The sequence below is a fragment of the Athene cunicularia genome, assembly GCF_003259725.1.
Source record: "Athene cunicularia isolate RWA chromosome 1 unlocalized genomic scaffold, athCun1 chr1_part2, whole genome shotgun sequence".
Taxonomy (NCBI): Eukaryota; Metazoa; Chordata; class Aves; order Strigiformes; family Strigidae; genus Athene; species Athene cunicularia.
Genome location: NW_020799092.1, coordinates 75,856,878 through 75,877,675, shown reverse-complemented (window position 1 = coordinate 75,877,675; position 20,798 = coordinate 75,856,878). Strand labels below are relative to the sequence as shown.

The following is a 20,798-nucleotide window of genomic DNA, read 5'->3' as shown; positions in this document are numbered from 1 at the left end:
TTGCATTTTCTATCTACTTTCCTCAGCTGCAATTTTCTATTGCTCAGTTAAAAACTCACTGCTTGGAGGAAAAGGTCATATAATAAAAATGCAAACTTAGAAGAGGGAGTTGGGTAATAAGAAGCAGTTGTGCCAGCTAACACTTTCTCTTTTTAAGGTTTCGGGATATCTGGATGATAAAAGGAGTTGCAATCATTTGGTAAAATCACATCAGAAAAGTCCCCAGTGGTTCTTGGAGGAAGAGCCTCTCAGGCTGGTACTCCACCCTCCGACACCTAAGGGGAAGGGTGTATACCACATTTCTGCACCCACACTTCCCATGACCACAGGCAAGCTTATTTTGTGGGGAACAGATTTACTAGGGCAAAATGTCTTCAAAGAAGCAGGTGGGCACCCAGCATACTTAAAAAAGCACATAAGCATGCAGGTACACAGGCAATTACAGTGTATGTATACACACAGGCTTTCAACCCACAGCTTATGCAAGATCATTTGACTTAATTTAGCCCAGGGTGAAGGAAGGCTAAAAGCCTAATTTGTTCATCTCATATTTGCCACAGGCCAAGGGTATACATAAAGATAGCTAATTTGGCTCACCAGATGTGCAGTGACTTGTTAGACTGTAGTACCTTGGAGTGTGCATGCGAACCTCGAGTAAGTTAAACATGTAACAGGAAATCTGTGCCTAACCTATGCAAGCCCTATTCAAAATCATATTACCTTTGTCTTTTGGCACTTCAGCATGATATTTAAGGCCCGTAAAACACAATGAGATCTTTGAGAGCACTTCAGCAAACTAGGTGTTTGGTAGGACCAGTCCATCACACAGTACATGGTCAGTGTGGTGGATATACTACTGAGAGCCATTCACTGCACAACATCCATAGGGATCAAATCTGATCAAAGCTACAGATGCACTGAGCAACTTAGTTCAGCCCTCACTTGAAACTAAACTAACTGTCCTGGTCTTCTTTATCATGGCACTACACATGAGGATGTCGAGTTGTTGCCTTTATGATGATACTGTAAGAAGGACTAATCCAGCTTCCTAATGTAGATCCAGATCCAACAACTCTTGGCTATCCATCCCTGGACCAAGCAGGTGCTCTCTCTGGATATTAGTTTAGCTATATTCTCTCTTCTCAGCTCTGCAAAATTAACTCAGCTACGGAAAACAGATACAAACTAAAAACCCTAGTACTAAGCAGTTTTTCTCCCACAAAACATTTAAATGGAAAGCCCTGACAAGGACACGGTACAGACCTGTGACTGTGCCTTCAGTTGATACCTTTTTCCACTTTCTGTGAGAAGGTGGCACACTGGCAGATACAATTTAAATGCTTGGAACAGCTTACTGCAAAAACCTTGAATTCTGGAAGGAACGGGTGGCTCAGTAAATGGGAAGATGTTACCTAGGCTGGTTTGCATCTGAACCGGACTGCCAGTGATGGAAGAATAAGCAAGGGAGGAGACAGGAGGTGAAACGAGAAGCTGAGAAACAGCCAACAGGATATACACAGCGTAAAAAATCTGGAGTGACAGTCCAAGGCCAACTTCTCGCTATGTTGTGAAGAACTATCTGCACCAAGGGGTTCTGTGGCACAGCTACTCAGCATAACAAGAGACAAAACTGTAACTGGCCCCTTGGGTCAAGGGGACCCAAGCTATGAAAATCAGGAGAGCCAGATCTGAGTACTGGCAATGGATTGGAAAGTCTTCCCTCTATCAGTATCAGGGCTGGTGCCAACTAGACTGTCCACTCCAGTCACAGGTTTTCTGGAAATCTCAGCAGAAGTAGAATGTTTTAAAGGAGCTCTAGGGATGCGGTTACCTTTCTGCCTAACTGGTCTTCTTACACCTGGCTAAAACTGAACTCAGGAAGGCAGTAGTACCAAAGGAAACAAATGCAAGCTAGGAATTTACCTTGCTTTCGGAAGATAAGGACTTAAGTCTCCAGCTTTGCAGAACCAGCTTTGTTGGTAACAAAGTTACCTGGCCATTTTAATCTGGCACAAGACTGACAGATGAGGTCCAGCTCTCCTACCAGTTGTTCCAGTGCTGTTCCATGCCAGCACAAATGTTTATATAGTCACCAAGATCAGCTCTAGTTAAAAACTGACAACATCACCACATGAATGCTTGTGCCAGAGCCAGAAAGGGAGTGGGAGCACAGCAGATGCCCGGAGAGCCTAATCACTCTTCTCAGTAGCTGCCTGAATTTCTTTTATGAAACTGGATGCATAACTGCAGCTCCAGGTAAAGTATGACACAAAGGCATGACAAACACCTCGACCTCCTAACATGGATGTAAACCAGCAGCTTCTCACATGTCATTCCAAGCAGGAAAGAAGGTTTGCCTTCGACAACCGCACCCAGAGGCTGAAAGCCAAACTTTACTTGTCTTGAGCCAGCTTGCAAGACAAGGCAAGCAGGAATAGATCCTACTGTGGGAATTCAGAGCCTCTGTCTTTTGCTTAGAGCTCAGTAGCTCTTGCAAAACAATCCTGGTAGTCGCTTCTTTAGAAATATTTCCCCCCACCACCAAAAGAAAAATTGTTTAGCTTCTAATGTACCTTTGTCTGTTAAGGGTACACCTACCAGTTTGCTCCTTGGACAGAAGCACATTGTCCTGGTTTCTGCTGGAATAGTTAATTTTCTTCCTAGCAGCCGGTACAGTGCTGTGTTTTGGATTTAGAATGAGAATAATGTTGATAACATACTGATGCTTTAGCTGTTGCTATGCAGTGTTTCTACTAAGTCAAGGACTTTTCAGCTTCTTTTTCCCTGCCAGTGGAGGCTGAGGGTAGACAAGAAGTTGTGAGGGACACAGCAAGGACAGCTGACCCAAACGAGCCAAAGGGGTATTCTACGCTATATGACATCATGCCCAGTATATAAACTGGGGGGAGCTAGCTGGGGGGCACTGCGGCTCGGGGATTGACTGGGCATTGGTCAGCGGGTGGTGAGCAGTTTTATTGTGCATCACTTGTTTTATATATTCCATTATTATTCTTTTCCCTTCCTTTCCCATCCTATTAAACTGTCTTTATCTCAATGCTCAAGTTTTACTTTTTTTACTTCTCTCCCCTACCCCACTGTGGGGAGGGGGAGTGACCATGACATACATGTACACTCAGGGTGATGAATACAGCAATTAATCATTTTAATATTGCCATCTTTAGCTAAGATACTGGCCACAAAACCACCATACCATGTGCTGGACTTGCATCCTACACCCTCTCTGGCCCTGTGTCTATTGCTAAACAAAAAAACGACCTGATTTCTCACAACATGTACATATTGTATCAAAAACACAAACCAAGGAAATCAGAAGGATGAAGAGAAATAGAAAGCAAAAAAAACCCTCATTTGAATAAGGATGTGAGAGAAAAGGTGTATTTCCAGAAAATAAGGTACACATTTTTCCTCCTCCCACTATTTTACATTGCAACAAGGTAATGGTAATTTTAAACAATGGTTCAAGAATGAAGAGTCATGGCATGTTATTTATTTAAAATTAATCCTGCCCCCAAAACTTCGGCATGTTTTCGAACATTGCCATATTCTCCTTTATAGAGTAGGGCAATCAAAAGCTTCCAGGTTATGCACAAGGTAGTCACTTTGCATGAACAGCTCTTACCCTGTGTACTTCGGAAGTATTACTCATCCAGGACCAGCTTCCCTGTCTATGCAGTGGACAGCCGTTATAGAATAATGGCTTTCAGGCTCTTCAAAACATAAAAAGGGAGGAAGAACTTGCTGCGAGAGATGTGTGGCCCCTGACCTCCTGCTTATTAATGGATGGAGAGTTTAGTAATCAAAAGGCTTGGATGCTACATCTGGCACAAAGGTGACACGAACAGCGAGTCAGTTCCTTCTGATTTTACCTGTTTTAAGATCTCTATGCTAATGGATGACTGTCTCCCTCTGTGCTTCCACTGGCAAGGCCACCAGCCACCTACCCATATTCTCTTTTGAAGGGTGAAAAGACCACGCTGTGGGAAACCTGCTGCTGTAAATTACAAGGCAATTTGCATTGAAATTCACACTGCTTTAAGAGAGGAAACCTATGCACATGCTTTTTCCTCTGACTTCTTCCCTTCCAGGGCCACTTTGCATGCCATCTCAGCAGCCAAAAAGATTCAGTTTCTCTGCTGGAGAAGACAGATCTGGCGCTATGAAGCCGTGCCCCAGTACGCTGTGCTGTTGGCATGAAATGGGACCAGTAGTCAAGGCTGAAGAATATTATCATACTCTTTAATTTTAATTATAACATCTGTTTGTAACATTAACCTCGCAGTTTCTTCTCCCCTTTGTGACAGCCAACTTGTGAAATTTTGAAAAGACTGAACAAGGCCAATAAAAATTTAATGGCAGTGACAGCTTTATTCTCAGATCTAACAAATAAAAAAAACCTACCCAAGTCTCAGATCTCAGGCAATAATCTAGAAGAACTAAGAAAAAAGCCAAAGCAAAATAAATAAATTAAAAAAATAATATTTCCAGCTATGAAAAATATTGTCATTGATTCAGAACTTAAATGAATTTTTATTTGGCTTAGGATAACAACCTTTCAAAATCTACACAGGGGAACTATTTTCTAGAAAGCAGAATTTTTAAGTGTTTTTCTGATTAGCTTTCCAAGTAGGGAGCCTTTCTGTCCCTAACTCTAGGAGATGAGCCAAACATGATAAATAAGGTTGAAGCTGGGCAGCATCTGTGATCCAGTGATCATAATTTCATTTCATCTGGAACCACTCAGGAGAGTATGCCCTATAGAAAGAGGTACGAAAAGCAGATCCACTCCACACATTTGCTAGAATTCTCTGAAATTGTTGATAACACTGAAAGCTAGAGCAGGATTTACGTTATCAGACTGAAATAATGTTTCACAGGATAAAGCAGAGAGGGATGATCATGAATGCACTGTCTTACTGCCTGGTTTGAAATGAAAAACTAATCAGAGGATGTACTAAATGGCTCAGGGAAAGGCAAGCAGGATGGAAAACCTGCCCCTCCTCTCTTAAATACTACTGCTGTTAAAATTTAGCCCAACTCAGTGGTGACTAAAGTTGTCTTGTGGCTTCTGTAAAATAAATGGATCATCTTAAGTTTTCTCCATATAAAGCCTGTGCATTACAACAAACCAGAAACTAATGTAGATAAATTACTGACATCAGGCAACTGGGAGACATATTGGCTCAGAAAGTCTTGGGTAAATTTAGTGTAACACTGGCTCAGATTTGTCCTTTGGGCACCTTAGTCTATACCCACAAACTCACCTGGAATGTTTCAGTGAGCAAGTGGAGTCAAAACTAGAAGAGAATGTCCTGGGAGTATGGACATGAGGAGACTTACTTGGGAGGGCTCGGTCTCTGCTCCACCAGCCCCATGCAGACTTGGAATAGCTCAAGAGCTCAGCTTGTATGAGTGATGAGTCCCACATCTCAGTGGCTGCTATTCCCATAGTTTTAAGATTCTTAAAAGCTACATTTTGCAACATGGAGTCCTGGGACACCTTCTTCCCACAGCAGATCAAACCTCCCTTCATGCCTGCCCTCCCCTTCTGTTTTGGTCTCTGTAAGTTAGACACAGCTTTAACAATTTGGTATGGCTTCACAATGAAAAGTTAAAATGTACATAGTTCCCACACAACCAGTTTTGTATCAGGATAAATCTGCTGAAGGGCTGTGAGACTATGCTAGGAAGCATCGCAACATCCTTCCCTCGGTCCTACAGACCTGCCCAGGCATCTGCTAACTGCCATTGCTGGAAACAAAATATGGGACTACACAGATCTGTCACCTGATCTGCTCTATGTCCCTCCTACCAGAAATTCACAGTTGTAACATAAAAATACTAACAAATCTTCTTTCAACAAGATGAAGATGTTACTGCAACCAGCTGTCTGCTCCTGCCTCTCTGCTGCTATCTACTGTTTTGCTGTCACAAAGGCTGTGGAAACTTCTCACTTGCTTCAGTGCAAGGTCAGGGTGGGTTAGCTTCAGCCACCAGTGGAGACAGCAGCAGACGGTGAGGTGCAGATGGCCACAGTCGTGCGTCCCATCACGCCTGCTAGATCGAAAAGAGCATGTCTGCCTGTGGCCTCACATCAGAGAGAAACCACTGCACTTCAAGGAATGGCCAGCAAACTAAACAACACCAAAAAAAAAGCTTTTCTACCATCTAGGTACTGTGTACTTTTTTTAGCAAATAAACCTAAGGGGCTGCTGCTCACTGCTCATCCACATACCGGTTAACGAGTTACCTTCCCTCTGCAGGCAGAGACATATAATGGAGTCTATCTTACTCAGGCACACTATACTCAGCTTCACTTTATTTTCTTCATAGTTTTGCTAGCTTAGAAACAATATCCTCTGCTTAGATTCTCCCATCCTGAGAAAGGACCAGAGATGGAGGTGGCCCCATTTGAAAGGCAAAAGCTGAATGTCATTGTCATTTTAATTAATATCCTGCAGAGGCATGAAGAAAAGCAAATAAAAACGGATGAAAGAAAATAAAAATCAAAACAAAATTAGGTCAATCCTCTTTCCTGAGGGATCTTCTGCAGAGAGCCCAAGGACCCTCTGCTCCCCACATCCCACACTGCACTCTTCCCCTTATGGAAGCCTGGCATCCCACTTCCACCCTCCTGTCCTGGAGGTGGCAGCCCTGGAAGGGGCAGAAAGCAGTCCTGTTGTACAACACCAGTAATCTGACACTGTCTTTAACAAGATTACCTTGTATCCCTCTCTCCTCCCTCCCCCAACGTGCACCAGAAACCCTTTTTAAGGCTACTGCTGGTTTGCTTCTCTCCTCATGGAAGCTTATGCTACTGAATAATCTGCTCTTTTTTTCCTCCCTCTGTGTTATTTCTGTCTCTGGGTGTTTCTCATTTTCCTCAGTCTTATGCTTTTCCCTGCTGGCATTAATAACGTTGTGGAGAATGATTTTAGATGCCAGTCTAAGTGCATGCTTCAGAGACACCGCTTTGGACAGAAAACATTGGCTCTCTGAGACAGGGAGCCAGAAAGGACATTTGCTCTGGTTTTGCTCTCCCCCCATAGCCATGGGGACTACCAGCATCCCCTGTGGAGCCACCAGGTTTCCCATCCTGTCAACCTGACAATGCTAACAGGCACTTAGTTGTGGTGATGGGCAGAAGGGAAGAAGGGAAAAGGCAGGCAGCTAAATATGCTAACAGTGAAGGAACGTGTTTAAGGATATTGATACAAGTGATGTGTCTCGGACAATAGTGTCAGATGCTCCAAGGGAGCAACAGGCAAGAAATATGACCATGAAAGAGCCTTAAGAAAACATCAGGATGAGGAAGAGTAAGTGAAGCCTTGTATGAAGAAAGCCCCTTGGTAGGATGGGTGGCATGAAGATGGAAAGGAGACTAGCTAAGCTTTATAAAGTAATTATACATCTGTTAATCAGTGATATTGGCTTCCCATGAATTCTACTGGGGATTTTGAGACTGCACGTTGCTGTTTGTGGCTGGAGCTGAGAGCTCATCAGCTGTATGCTTCACCACAGGCTGGTCCCAGCCCCAAGCATGCATGTTACCCCAGCCCAAATTGAGCACTGTTGCTGCAAAATCCTATCTACATTACCTGTTACTCACTGCTGGCAAACTCCCTCCTGTGTATTGCAGAACCTCGCCAGCACAACCAGGGTGGGTGGTGGGTTTTTTTGCTACGGTGATGCTGTTCTTTCACAAGGAATGTAAAAAAACTCATCTATGCTTCCAGAAACATATAGTTTAGAGGCAAAAGCCACCTGGGTTATGTGTTAACAGTACAGTGAGTGGCCTGTCAGACCAAGTAACACAGAATAAAAAAAACTTCTATCTGCAAACCTGGATGGATCTGCTAGTTTAGGACTTAGATTTCATCAAGCACTGGGAAGAATAATTTGAGTGCTAATGGAAAGGGGTTAGAGAGAACTGCTACCATACCAAACATAAGGAAACACTGTACTTTACACAGAAACCTGTGAACATCTTTGAGGTCTAATTTTCATAGAGTGAACATGTACAGCTCCACAGTCAACAAGAAAAACACTTTTGTGGATACAAAGGCTCTAAGATTTTAATCTTACACTCACATGTTGTTCCTTATATTTTTATACATACCTGAGCCTCTTTTTAATCGTCTTCTTGCAAGCTTAATTTGATCCTGAAGAATCTGGACCCAGTCTCTAGGACCAGGAAGTTTATCCACATGGTTAGCAGTGCAGTATTTTTCTGTAAAGACTGAAATAAAAAGATATCATATTTTTTAAATATGCCACCAGAATGAAGAAAATGAGACTGGAGAGGATTATAACCAAAATATATTGAATTATCCACTTATCAAAAAGCATTTAAATGGCCAAATCTAGGATTGTGAGAACAGAATCCAACTCAGCATTTCACAAGTTTATAATTCAGAAGTAATTTGTGTGTACAACAATCATAGTAATACCATAGTTACTACTTATAAAAGCCTATCCCAGAGAAACAGTCTAGACCTGATGTCTTCCATTCATGAATTTCACACAAAAACATGACAGAAAAATAATAGTGTACTTTGAACTGAGTCTCCAGATGTGTCAGACACTTAGAAATGCTGCCTTTCATATGGTGCAAGTAGAGAGCTGAAGATCTGGTCATTTGGTGGCCTCTTGGTCAAGTCCCTGAGGCTGAAGGCAAAGTGATGAAAGCTGTAAGTCCTATGACTGCAGAAAGCTCTACAGTTCTTATACTGTCAAAGCAGATGGAATAGAATTTTTATAAAGCTGCTAAAAAAAAAAAAAAAGCCATTACTGAGAAAAATTAAGTATCTTATAGGTCCAATTTTATATTTTTTAAAAATGGTACACAAAGGCCCAACATTATCTTTAATTCCATATTTACAGCAAACCTAGCAATATTATACCAAAAAACCAAAATTATAGATGGAGTGAAACTGATGCAATTGATTTTCAACTGAGAGGTGTGCAAAAAATAAACAAAAGAGGAAATAGAAAAAATATTATTACTGTTAGTGTTCCTATTGTAGTCTTAGTCAGAGGTCTCAGAGCCCAGTGTCCAATTATGGCTGGCAAACAAAAAGAGAAAACTGGTCCTAGCTCAAAGAATTTGTAATCCTTGAGAATTAATGTCACACAAACGGGACAGGGAAGGATGCAAAAAAATGACAATTTTAGTATTTTTATACATACACTTTTGAGACAGTGCTAGATGGTAAGTATAAGAGGATCAAAAGTAATCACATCCTCCAACCTCTCTCCATGTTAACAACTTCACAAAACCACTGCATGAAAGGCATAGCAATACTTTCCTCTGTAGTTTGATCAGAAAGAACGTCAGGTCAACTCTGAGGGCTATCCCAGAGAAGTCAGTACAGCACCACACATTGCCAGGGTCTGATTTGCAAAAATTATGGTCTCTCTGATGGTAGAAATAATCTTTCCCTTCTGAATCCACACAGTACCTGACACAAGGGGAACCTGATCAATGATTTAAGACTCCTATGTATTTCAAACACGCAGCTGCAGCTCCTGCTTGTGACCAAGGCCTGGGGACTTGTGCACTTGGGCCACAACCACCCCCAGCAGCGCTACAGGCTTGGGGAGGAGTGGCTGGAGAGCTGCCAGTCAGAGACGGACCTGGGGGTTTTGATTGGCAGCTGGCTGGACAGGAGCCAGCAGTGTGCCCAGGTGGCCAAGAAGGCCAATGGCATCCTGGCTTGTGTCAGCAGTAGTGTGGCCAGCAGGGACAGGGAAGGGATCTGACCCCTGTACTCGGCACTGGTGAGGCCGCCCCTCGATTCCTGTGTTCAGTTTTGGGCCCCTCACTACAAAAAGGACATTGAATGACTCGAGCGTGTCCAGAGAAGGGCAACGGAGCTGGTGCAGGGTCTGGAGCACAGGTCGTACAGGGAGCGGCTGAGGGAACTGGGGGGGTTTAGTCTGGAGAAGAGGAGGCTGAGGGGAGACCTCATCGCCCTCTACAGCTCCCTGACAGGAGGGTGCAGAGAGCTGGGGATGAGTCTCTGTAACTAAGTAACAAGTGATAGGACAAGAGGGAATGGCCTCAAGTTGCACCAGGGAAGGTTTAGACTGGATATTAGGAAGCACTTATTTCCAGAAGGAGTTGTTAGGCACTGGAATGGGTTGCCCAGGGCAGGGGGGGAGTGCCCATCCCTGGAGGGGTTTAAGAGTCAGATTGACACAGTACTGAAGGATCTGGTGTAGTTGGGAACTGTCAGTGTTAGGTTAATGGTTGGACTGGGTGATCTTCAAGGTCTTTTCCAACCTCAATGATTCTGTGACAATCTCTGACACTAGGCTGTGCCCAGACCACCCACCACAGGTGCCTACTGTGGGATTATGACCACTGCCTGATCTTGCCTGCACAGGAAGCCAGAGACTGCAGTCTTGGAGAGTCAATGTGTTAACTTGTTTCTCTTCTCTAACTTTCTTGTTCTTCTCTTGAATGAAAGTCAAAATAGTTTTGCTCAATGTGTGGTTAGTGAAACACTAACATGGGCAAAAAGGAATAGGAATGTAATAGAAAGGAGGTAGAAGTGGGACCCACTATCATAGAATCATAGACTGGTTTGAGCTGAAAGGGACTTCTAAAGATCATCAATCACCCCACCAGGGTAGTGACATCTTGCACTAGATCAGGTTGCTCAAAGCCCCATCCAACCTGGCCTTGAACACTTCCAGTGATTCTCCAGGCAATCTGCTCCAGTGCCTCACCACCTTATTATTACAAAAACCAGTCTTCCGAATGTCCAGTCTAAACTTACTCTCTTTAATTTTAAAACTGCTGCCCCTTGTCCTGTCACTACAGACCCTGGTAAAAAGTTTGTCTCCATCATCCTTATAAGCCCCCTTTAAGTATTGAAAGGCCACTATAAGGTCTCCCTGGGGCCTTCTCTTCTCCAGGCTGAGCAACCCCAACTCTCTCAGCTTTTCTTCACAGGGGAGGTGTTCCAGCCCTCTGATCATCCTCGTGGCCTCCTCTGGACCCGCTCCAACAGGTCCGTGTGTTCCCTGTACTGGGGACCCCAGAGCTGGACCCAGCACTGCAGGGGGAATCTCATGAGAGAAGAGGGGGAGGATCCCCTCCCTTGCCCTGCTGGCCACACTTCTCTTGATGCAGCCCAGTATACGGTTGGCTTTCTGAGCTGTGAGCACACAGTGCTGGCTCATATCTAATTTTTTGTCCACCAGTACCCCCAAGTCCTTCTCTGCACAGCTGCGCTCAATCCCTTCATCCCCAAATCTGCACTGATACTGGGGATTACCATGACTCAGTTGCAGGATCTTGTACTGAACCTTATTGAACCCCACGAGGTTCACATGGGCCCACTCCTCAAGCCTGCCCAGGTCCATCTAGATGTCATCCCTTCCCTCTAGTAAATCAACTGCATCACTCAGCTTGGTGTCTGCAAACTTGCTGAGGATGCATTCAATCCCACTATGTAATTGATGAAGATATTAAATAGTATTGGTCCCAGCATGGATCCCTGAGGGACACTTCTCACTTATATCTGAACACAGCTCACTGACTTCTGCAGGGAAGATTTCTAGTCAATGACATAAAGGAAAAAATAACTACTTCTGATCTTTTTTTTTTTTTTAAATCTTTTTTTCCCCCAGTTCTCAGTGAAAGATTGATGCGACTCACAAGGAAAACTGATTGCCCAGGAGAAACACTGCAACTGATTCAACAAGTGCCACTAAATACCCGAAGTCAAAAGAGAGAATCTCTCCCTGGCTAATCATCCTTTTGCAGAAGCGCTAAATTACTTGTAAGGATGGCAGTTAAAATGTTTTCAGACAGGAAGAGAGATTTTCAAGCAAACAGTCTCTCATTTAAGTTCTCTGCTTGTTTTTGTCATGAATGTAGCCTTTTCTCCACTTTTGTATCTCTGTCATGGAAAAGGACTAAAAGTCCCACTAAAGGATATGTGGGCACGTGGTAGAGGAATGTACTAATGATAATAATGCAAACAACATGGTATTGTTCTTGTGGAGATTTCATACTGGCTCAGTTATTTCTTGGAATAAATGAAACCACAGTGCCCGACAGCCCAGCTCTTTGGAGGGAAGAAGGGTGCTATTGGAGCCAGGCTGAGTAAAGATCCACAGGATGTCAGCTCTTGGCATCTTATTCCATAGCAGCTTTTAGGGATGGGTTCCCCTATCAGGGATCAGGCACTAGCATTTGGGAAACACTGTAAATGCCAATAAAGATCACTGTTACAGTGGTACCTAGTAGTACCATCACAGATGAAATTTATCTGGTGGAAGTACAACTCCCCCCTTTCTCCTCCCAAACTCAAGGGAAGAGGTTAAACCAAGCCTCAGAATCTGCTCAATAATACAAGCTTGGCTACTGAGAAACACTGCTCTCTGCAGTGGGTGACAACTGCTATTTTAGTAGTGCCGCTGCATCTACTGAAAAACATTTCTTTTATCACAGTGCTGCTCAAATTAAAGGTGGTTTTTCTAAAAAAAGTAATTTTGAACTCCTTTTTCTTCCATTTAAGTTATTTATTAAAGCTTTTAAGGAAGAATAAGATACAGAGAGTGAATTCAACTTTGGATTTTTGCAGATTATTGAGCTCAAAAAAGGAAGATATAAAAATGTGTTTGTGATTTAAACCTAATTATAAGCATAACTGTAAGAAAGTCAGCCAGCAACTCTGTAAGACGTATTATGACTATGACACAGCCACAACATATACTTTAGTGCAGAACTGCACAGGTTGAAAGGGTCTTCTAGAGGTCTCCATGAACAGCTTGCTGTTCACAGCATGGCCAACTAAGTCACGATGTTCTGGACTGTCACAAGTCAAGTTTTGAGTATTTCCAGCAACAGAGACCCTGCAGCCCCTCTGAGCCCCTATTCCACTGTGCAAACACCCTTATGTTGAAAGCTTTTCCTAGATCACGTTGAAATTTTCCATGCGTCCGATGCTTCTTGTGATTCTAAGAGTCTGACTTCATCTTCTCTACACCGTGCCATTAGGTAGTTGTGGACAGTAGTAAAGTTTCTTCTGAATCATCTTTTCTCCAGTTCTCTCAGTGTTTTCTCATATGTCACTTCACACACATACTTCACCACTTATCTGCTTCAGTACCATAAGTCTTGGCAGCCCTTCACTGGACTCAAGCCAGGATGCCAATACCTATCTTGCATGGGGAAAGTTGCCCAAAGTGGACACAGAGGTGCGAGGTGCTTGCAAAAGGTTCCCTTGCTTCCTTTTGCTATCAGTGGACTGAAAGGAGCTCTTCTCATTGCTTTATGTCTTCTAGGTTAGCAATCTGTACATCAGGACAAGTCACAGACTCTAAAATAAGTTCTATTTTGCAACACAGCCTGTCTTTTGGTAACAGGTATTTCTCTCCTGTATCAGATTTCAAAATAATAGAATTCCACTCAGAATCTCTGACCTAATATGTTCTTTGTATGTTGCAAACCCAGAGTTTGAAGGTACACATGTACTTCTGGAAGCTAGAAAGCAATGATTGATAAGATAAAACACCCAGCAGAGGATTCTCACACCAAGAAATTTGCTCCCACAAGAGAAGAACCACCACCGTTCTTATAAGCATCAAATTCATCTCAGTCCCAGTATTATCCTCCTCCATCTCTCCCCAATCCACCCACCAAATACTGAACTATTTACGGAGCAGGCACAGTCAGATGCAGTGCAAGCCTCAGAATTTTGATCGAAGAGGATCAGTTACGCTGTCATTATGTTTTCAAGATTTCTTTGCATCTCTGATATCCGGAAAAAAAACACCACATTATCTTATACGAACACTGAGTTTCTGACCTTACAGCCTGACTTCAGAAACCGGGATCATTGGCTTAAAATTAACACAAGCTGTCCCTGTAGAAGCTATTTTTAACAAGTGAATGAAAGGGAATAAAAATAAAACTGCATATTTTAATAGACCTAACACACGTCAGAAATTCTAATCCCCTTACACTCTCCTTAGCTGAGAATATGTTCTAATTACACATACGAAAGAAAGCAAAAAACCATACCTTTTATTGCACCCACAATATTTTGGTCTAGTCCCTTCCGGTTGTCATTGAGCCCTCTTTTCCTTTTGCCATTTGGTAAAGAGTTAGCCAAAGTCTTGTCATCAAAAAATGCACAGACCAGCTTCCTAAAGAGCAGACTTCCTGAGCGGGTATAGTTTGATAATATAGAGTCCAGCTGAGATTTCGGCATGAAGACGTCAAAGCCTTCTGCAAGTTGCACTTCTGGCTACCAAAAGAATACAAATGTTTTAATTAAATGAGCATTCAAAGGCATTATTTCACTTCAGTCATGCATGTGGTGAGACTTTGCAATCACTTAATCAAACCATGAATCTTCTCCCAGCTATTCAGTACCACAGCAGCCTACTTTATTGAAATCAAACCCTATCAGTGAATAAGCACCTTAAAAAGCAAATCAAATAATCATACTCGTGTCTAGCCACTGTAATAGTTAACAATTACTGACATTATTTCTAGGCGTACAGCTAACAAAGAAAAGAGATACCATTCAATATTGGATAATAATGACAAACCAGAGGATCATCCCAGAGCAATACTACTATGTGATGCTTTTTGGACATATATCTAACCATTTTATGGAATTGTTTCACTGCCAAATGATGCGAATGAGTGTTCTGTGAGGCAGCCAGGCATTTCAAAGAAGCACAAATGCAGGGCTACCAGCTCATTCCACGTGGTTTCCTAAGAGGGCTTCGAGCAGAGATATAGCCCATACAGGTAGAAGTAGATGATGAGTTTGAGGTTGCCCTTGGAACCAGCACTTGCTGATCATCCATTTCTCCCTCTTTTTCATATTCCCCAAATGCATCTTTAGAAGAGGATGATGTTAGATAGACAGCTTATTTCAGCACAAAAAATCTCAGTGGTAAATCACAGAGATTTATGCGACTGCTAGAAAGTGAGATGGAGAGTCAGAAGCAGAAACAAAATCATTCTGTATTTCACAAGAGTCTTGTCTCAAGTACATTGTGGGCCAAAGCAGATAAAAACCTTCAAGGAAGTCCCCTTACTAAGAGTCTTTTTGCTGCCCCTGTCTGTATATATCAGAAATTACATGAGCAATATCTGCAGTATTTTCTTCTGTGACTACCACACACTGCTTACACAAGACATCTGTATGGAATAATTATGTATCTAGAAAGAGGATACATCATGAATAAACTAAAAATTTTAAGATACTATCTGGAAGTTGTAAAGTGAAGAAAAAAATCAGTGGTCACAATGTGAGAAAATAAGTTAACATTATAGTCTTGCTCCTTTTTTTCCCCTACAGGAAAATATATCCACCAGTGATGGTGCATTTTTAAAGATGTTTACAGAGCAAGAGCAAATGCCATCTTTCATCAAATCACCTGCAAATGCCTTGAGTCTAGACAGAAGAAAGGACTGCCAATCTCAGAAGGATTTGGCTGCGTAACTCTTTCCCCATGGATTTTTAAAAAACAGTATCAAGAGAGTTACAGAAAGCAGATTATGTTCAAAGCACATACTATCATTGGATATACATGCGTATTGTGTGATAAAACTGAAGATTACAATGCTCTGGAAAGCCAGGATGACGAATCTTAAAATATGCACCTACTAATAATAATTTAAAAAAAATAAATCTAAAAAGCACTTAAGTTTCTCAGCTTGTTCCGGATGAAAAGTTGTTTTTTACCTTGAGAACTTTCAAAATGCTGGATCCAGCAAAAGTCAGAATTGCTCCATTTGATGTTTGACAATGTTCTGATGTAGGTGGGTTTTTAATATGCAAATTGTAAACTTTCTGATGACAGAAAAGATTTTTCAAGAGTAAATAAACGTGGGCCACGTTTACAGCTTGTGAAAAATTCTACTTCATGTTAATCAAAACTAGAATGTAGTTGTTGTGGTGATGAAGGTATCCTGTCCTATTCTGTTACTTGGGTCTTGGGTCTTATGATAGCAATCTAGGACGACCTCAATGAATGAAGACACCTAGGGCAGTCAAATGATCTTCACTAATACAACTGTAAAAGACATTTCAAACCTTACCAATGCACCAGCACGGAGGACTCAATATTATTTTAGGTTTGACTATTTTATTGTTAATACAGGAATCAATTTGTATTTCAGTGAAATAATTTGAAGGCAAAATGCTGATTTATTCTTGCTTTCCTTAAGCAGTAAACTATCCTTCAGTCAAAGACAATCACTAACTAACTGAACTTTATGATCACTTTGAATGCGATTTCTCAAAAGTAAAAGCATTTGTTATCAGATAATGATCATGGCATAAGGAACTGGTGGATAGACTATTTGTGTACAATCAAATAAATAAGACCTGAATGTCAAAGGCTTCTGCAGTGCTAAAATTAACAGGCTGCGAATTAGATTTAATCCTAGACATTTCAGTAGGTTGTACTACATAGATTAGAAATGATTAGGTTATAAATGAAATATTTTAACAGTAAAACAAACACAGGAAAGTTTAACTAAGAGTAACAGATGATTACTTTTAAAAAACAGGTTCTCTGATTCATGAGCTAGATTAAGAGTTGGTCTCACAAAGACTTTTTCCACCTCCATAAGTACCAGCATTTCATGTCAGCAAATCTGAACTAATTGCACTGGTTTCGGTAGCCCCAATTTTATGCACATTAAACTAAGATTTTTTTCTTAAAGTTCAATAAACCTTGGCAAAATAACAGCAGCAGCAGTAGTCCTGGTGTATGACACCGCACACACTACAGACAACCTGTGCAACATTCTCAAGGGAACATTTATTTATGGTGCTGTGTAAAATGTCTTTCATTTTTTTCAGGCACTCAGACATGCTGGTCGTGAGCACACTAGAGATGCTTTTGAATAAATAGAAAAAAGATAATGCCACCATTCATTTTGAAAGAAGTGACTTTCTTTAGCCTTCTCAAAATGTTTAAAGTCACATTTTATTTTAGCTGTTAAATATATCTATTTTCAGAACTCAACTGTTTTCTTTCCAAAGACAAAACAAAATCAAATTGTTTGTCTCAGGGTTCTGGCTCTGTAAATTTAGTCAAACAACTACTATGGCAAGCAGGGGCCAAAGCATGGGAGGGCAGATGAGGACCTGATTTATGAGCCACACGTTTTCTCTTCTTTTTTTACTTAGGTCAAATTGGCACCTATAAAGAATTGTGTCCAGCGATGGAACACATTCATAAAGCCAAATTAAATTCCACTGCAAGTACAAAACTCTTTCAAAACCGTGTTTCAAGCTGAAAAGAGTGCCACAAGCAAAGAGAAATTATAAGCACAAACTGTGTACTGGAGATAAATTACCAGTCCCTCCCCAAACCATTCCCTCAAACATTACTAAGCATAATAGTACAAAAGGAAAACCTGTGAAAAAGCATCAAACTAGTTACTCTGTGTCACTACATTGACTCTGTGGTATGAGACTGCAATCTAATTAGTGGTGTGGCTTGCATCTATATAACTGAATTATCATGACTGCTCTTTTTTATTATTAGTTCCCACTCCCAGAAAGGTAGAATATTATCTACTGCATTGTTTTCATTTACGCTTATTGATACTGAATTTAATTATGTTTTCGTAGCTCACAGTACTTAGGAAATTGGAAACTGCCTGTTCAAAATTAAAAATATATTAGAGAAATTAATGATCAGTTTACTTATCAGTGAACTAGTTCAGATGACATCTATTTGGTCATTAAGCAAAGCCAATCAGCCACCAGATACATGAAACTTCTATCAGTGTGTACACAATACATGAATCAAGAAAACATACACTACAATTTTACATACGAAAAGTACATATTTTTAGAGTGGCAAATTTTGGTTCTGTTAGTCACACTGCCATCATCAACAGTGTCAAGGCCCTCACCCAGCAACCACAGCAATGAAGACCAAATGACCCAATTCAGCAAAGGCTGGAGGTATGAACTTTATAGAGGTGAGGAGTCCCCTGAAGCCAGTGGGACCAGCCAGGCATGAAACAGCACATAAATACACCTCGGCAGGATAAGGGCATACGTGTGGACTATGTGTGCTCATCAGCAAATGACAGGGTTATACATACAGCACTCCTCACAGCTGATCTCATGGCAACAGGAGAGGTGAAGAACAAGTCTCTACTGCAAGCTCAAACAACAGACAGCCTCAAACACAAGGGACAACTACACACTCATGATATTTGAAGAAAACCTCCCAAAACTTTGTTATCAGCACTCCCCCCACCTAACCCTACTGTCTCTATTCAATCCTACCCAAGATTTGCTTGTGTATTCTAACAAAAAAGTGGGAATGCACATCAACCTGACTTGAGTACTGATTCTCCTGAACGAGTTAGTCCTTTAAAATCCTGCGATCCCACGTATTAAAATATTAACTTACATCTGATGAAGCCGATTCAAGGATAATTCCAAATCCTGAAACAGGGGTTTCTGGTTTTAGCGGGGGGTCAACTGCTTGCAGACTCGATCGTTCCAAGTTTGCCGATAACTTCTTTTCATGCTCTGCAAGGCTGGGTTTCTTATTCATGGTAACTGGTTCAACAGTTTTGAGAGGCAGTTTTTTCTTTTTATTTCTCTTTCTTGATATCGTTGACTTCTGCGCACAAATCAGAGGAACAGGAGGCTGCTGTCTGTTTTGAGTCCCAACTGAAAGAAATCAATGAATTAAATTTTAGACAAAAGCGCATGTATAACCACACAGATGCACTATTAAACTACCCACATACTGAACTTATCTTCTAGGTAAGTGGTATGGTTTCAAGGCTATTTGTGCATGTGAAACAGTTACATTTTATCACCTTTGCATAATTTTCCAATCTGTACAATGCAGATAATAACACTGAGCTCCACCATGAGGTTTTTCAAGACATACTGATGAACAGCATTTTAGAAAAACAAGGAATACATGGTTCTTTTTCCTAGTGACCACTGGATGGTTGGTGAAATGAAGGACTTAAGTAATGATTAATTTGTATACCCCCCTGAATGACTGAGAATTTCATTGTTTTTGAGCATCTTCTCCTGATAAACATAATACAAGTGCTAATGCAATTACAGTTATTTTTATGAATGCAGTTACCAAGTTAATTAGCTCAGCAAGAACATTTCAAGTACCATTATGTCAAGAATGAGTGAAAATACTATTCAATGGTTTAATTTCTGGGAAAAAATAACCCAAAGTTGCATCAGTCAGTTCTGTTCATACAAAGAAACTGACAGTTCATGTGTTACCTCTGAAATCTAAGAGACCATATTTTGTATTTATCAATATTTTGCATTTTCCAGTATCCACAATCATATGTATAAATTAAGGCACCAATCCTGAACCTGTATCAATGTGAGAGAGTTCTCCAGCAGAACACTACTCAGATACAGTTATATGTCTGGATGAATCAGTAAGATTAAGGTCAAACCAAATAAAGAAGTGCTACACATGCAAATCAAACTAATTCGAGATATGAGTGAACGACAAATAATCCTCATCTACAAAGCTTGAGGAAAAAAAATAATCTCGGAGTACTGTTTATTAAAAGATTTCTGGGATACTTCTTTTCTGGTAAGGATTTACAAGATTGTAATTTGTAGTTTATAATTTAGACAGAAGGGTGTTTGAATACTAAAATAAGTTATTACACTTTTGCTTATATGTGTGTGTTTTAGTTTTTTCTTTTAGCAACAGAAATGGCAAATGATTTTTTTTTCTCTGCAAAACCATCATCTCATGCCTACTAGAAAATATGAACTATTATTCCCAGTGAATCAAGACATTCAGTAATTAACAAGGTACTTACACTGTAGACACATAATAAATAAGAAATGTTCCTGCTATTGAAGAGCCAGCTCTTCTGGCGTAAACCCCAGTTCCGTACCTCTCACCCACAAGTCATTTTTAATCATGCATGTAATTTCAGCGAAATCAGTGCAACTCCATAAAGAATCCCTGTCCCAGCAAAGACTGTAAAACTGGTCCTTTGTAAATTGATGACTTTTAGAAAAGCATTTTTATGTGTACCAACTGATATTACAAAACCTGTCTGATTCTTCCCGTCACTCACTCAAGCGCTATACGCTGTGGAGACAAGGAGTTTAGTCAGTCCTTCACTCCACCCATATATCAGTTAATTACTCAACACTCCCTTTCCTAACAGAGGTCTTATCCAGTCAGTTTAAGAAAAAAACCTCCATGGTTTCACTCCCCATAACTCACAGTGGATGGGCAACTCAACCGACAAAATCTCCAACTCCTCGTTAGTATTAACACTAATTTTTAGGAAACACAGAGGCTGCAGTTTCAGAGCAGCCTATGATGACCTACCTAACTCCTAGCTGTCATGGTCTCGTTATGTTGCTGGCTCTAGTGCTCCTCTGACTCTGCACTGTTCTGTTTCAACTCTTAACGTAGCAGAAAACTAGACTCAAGGGTTTTCCCCAATGAACAGATTATTGCTGGTTCAGCCAGTAGAAAGAACTGGTAAACCAGTCTGAAGAAGGGTGGAGGCCACGACATGCAGCAGCTAGCTCAGTTGAGGCTACCACAGAGCTGTAACTTGAAAGAAGTGTTTATACAATAACTCTAAGTGGCCTTCTAATTTTTTTCCTATCCCTAAGATTAGTGAACTGGTAAGCAGACAACAGGTAAAGTAGCATTTTTCACCTCTGAATGAACACACTGTGAACACAAACTGGGGGTGGTTATGGCATATTGACTTACCCACTCCCACTAATAGAGTATCTAATCAT

General features: G+C 41.1%; 1 protein-coding gene across 1 annotated transcript in view; it reads right to left on the bottom strand.

The window, feature by feature from the left end:
• The window catches only part of BEND7 (BEN domain containing 7), a 47,751-nt gene that overhangs the window by 6,875 nt on the left and 20,078 nt on the right, over positions 1 to 20,798 (bottom strand). Inside the window, exons 6-8 of the mRNA XM_026868019.1 lie at positions 18,439 to 18,704; positions 14,060 to 14,285; positions 8,138 to 8,257 (exon numbers count right to left, since the gene is read on the bottom strand). Coding sequence (XP_026723820.1) covers positions 8,138 to 8,257; positions 14,060 to 14,285; positions 18,439 to 18,704 — 612 coding nt within the window. The remainder of the gene's footprint in view (positions 1 to 8,137; positions 8,258 to 14,059; positions 14,286 to 18,438; positions 18,705 to 20,798) is intronic.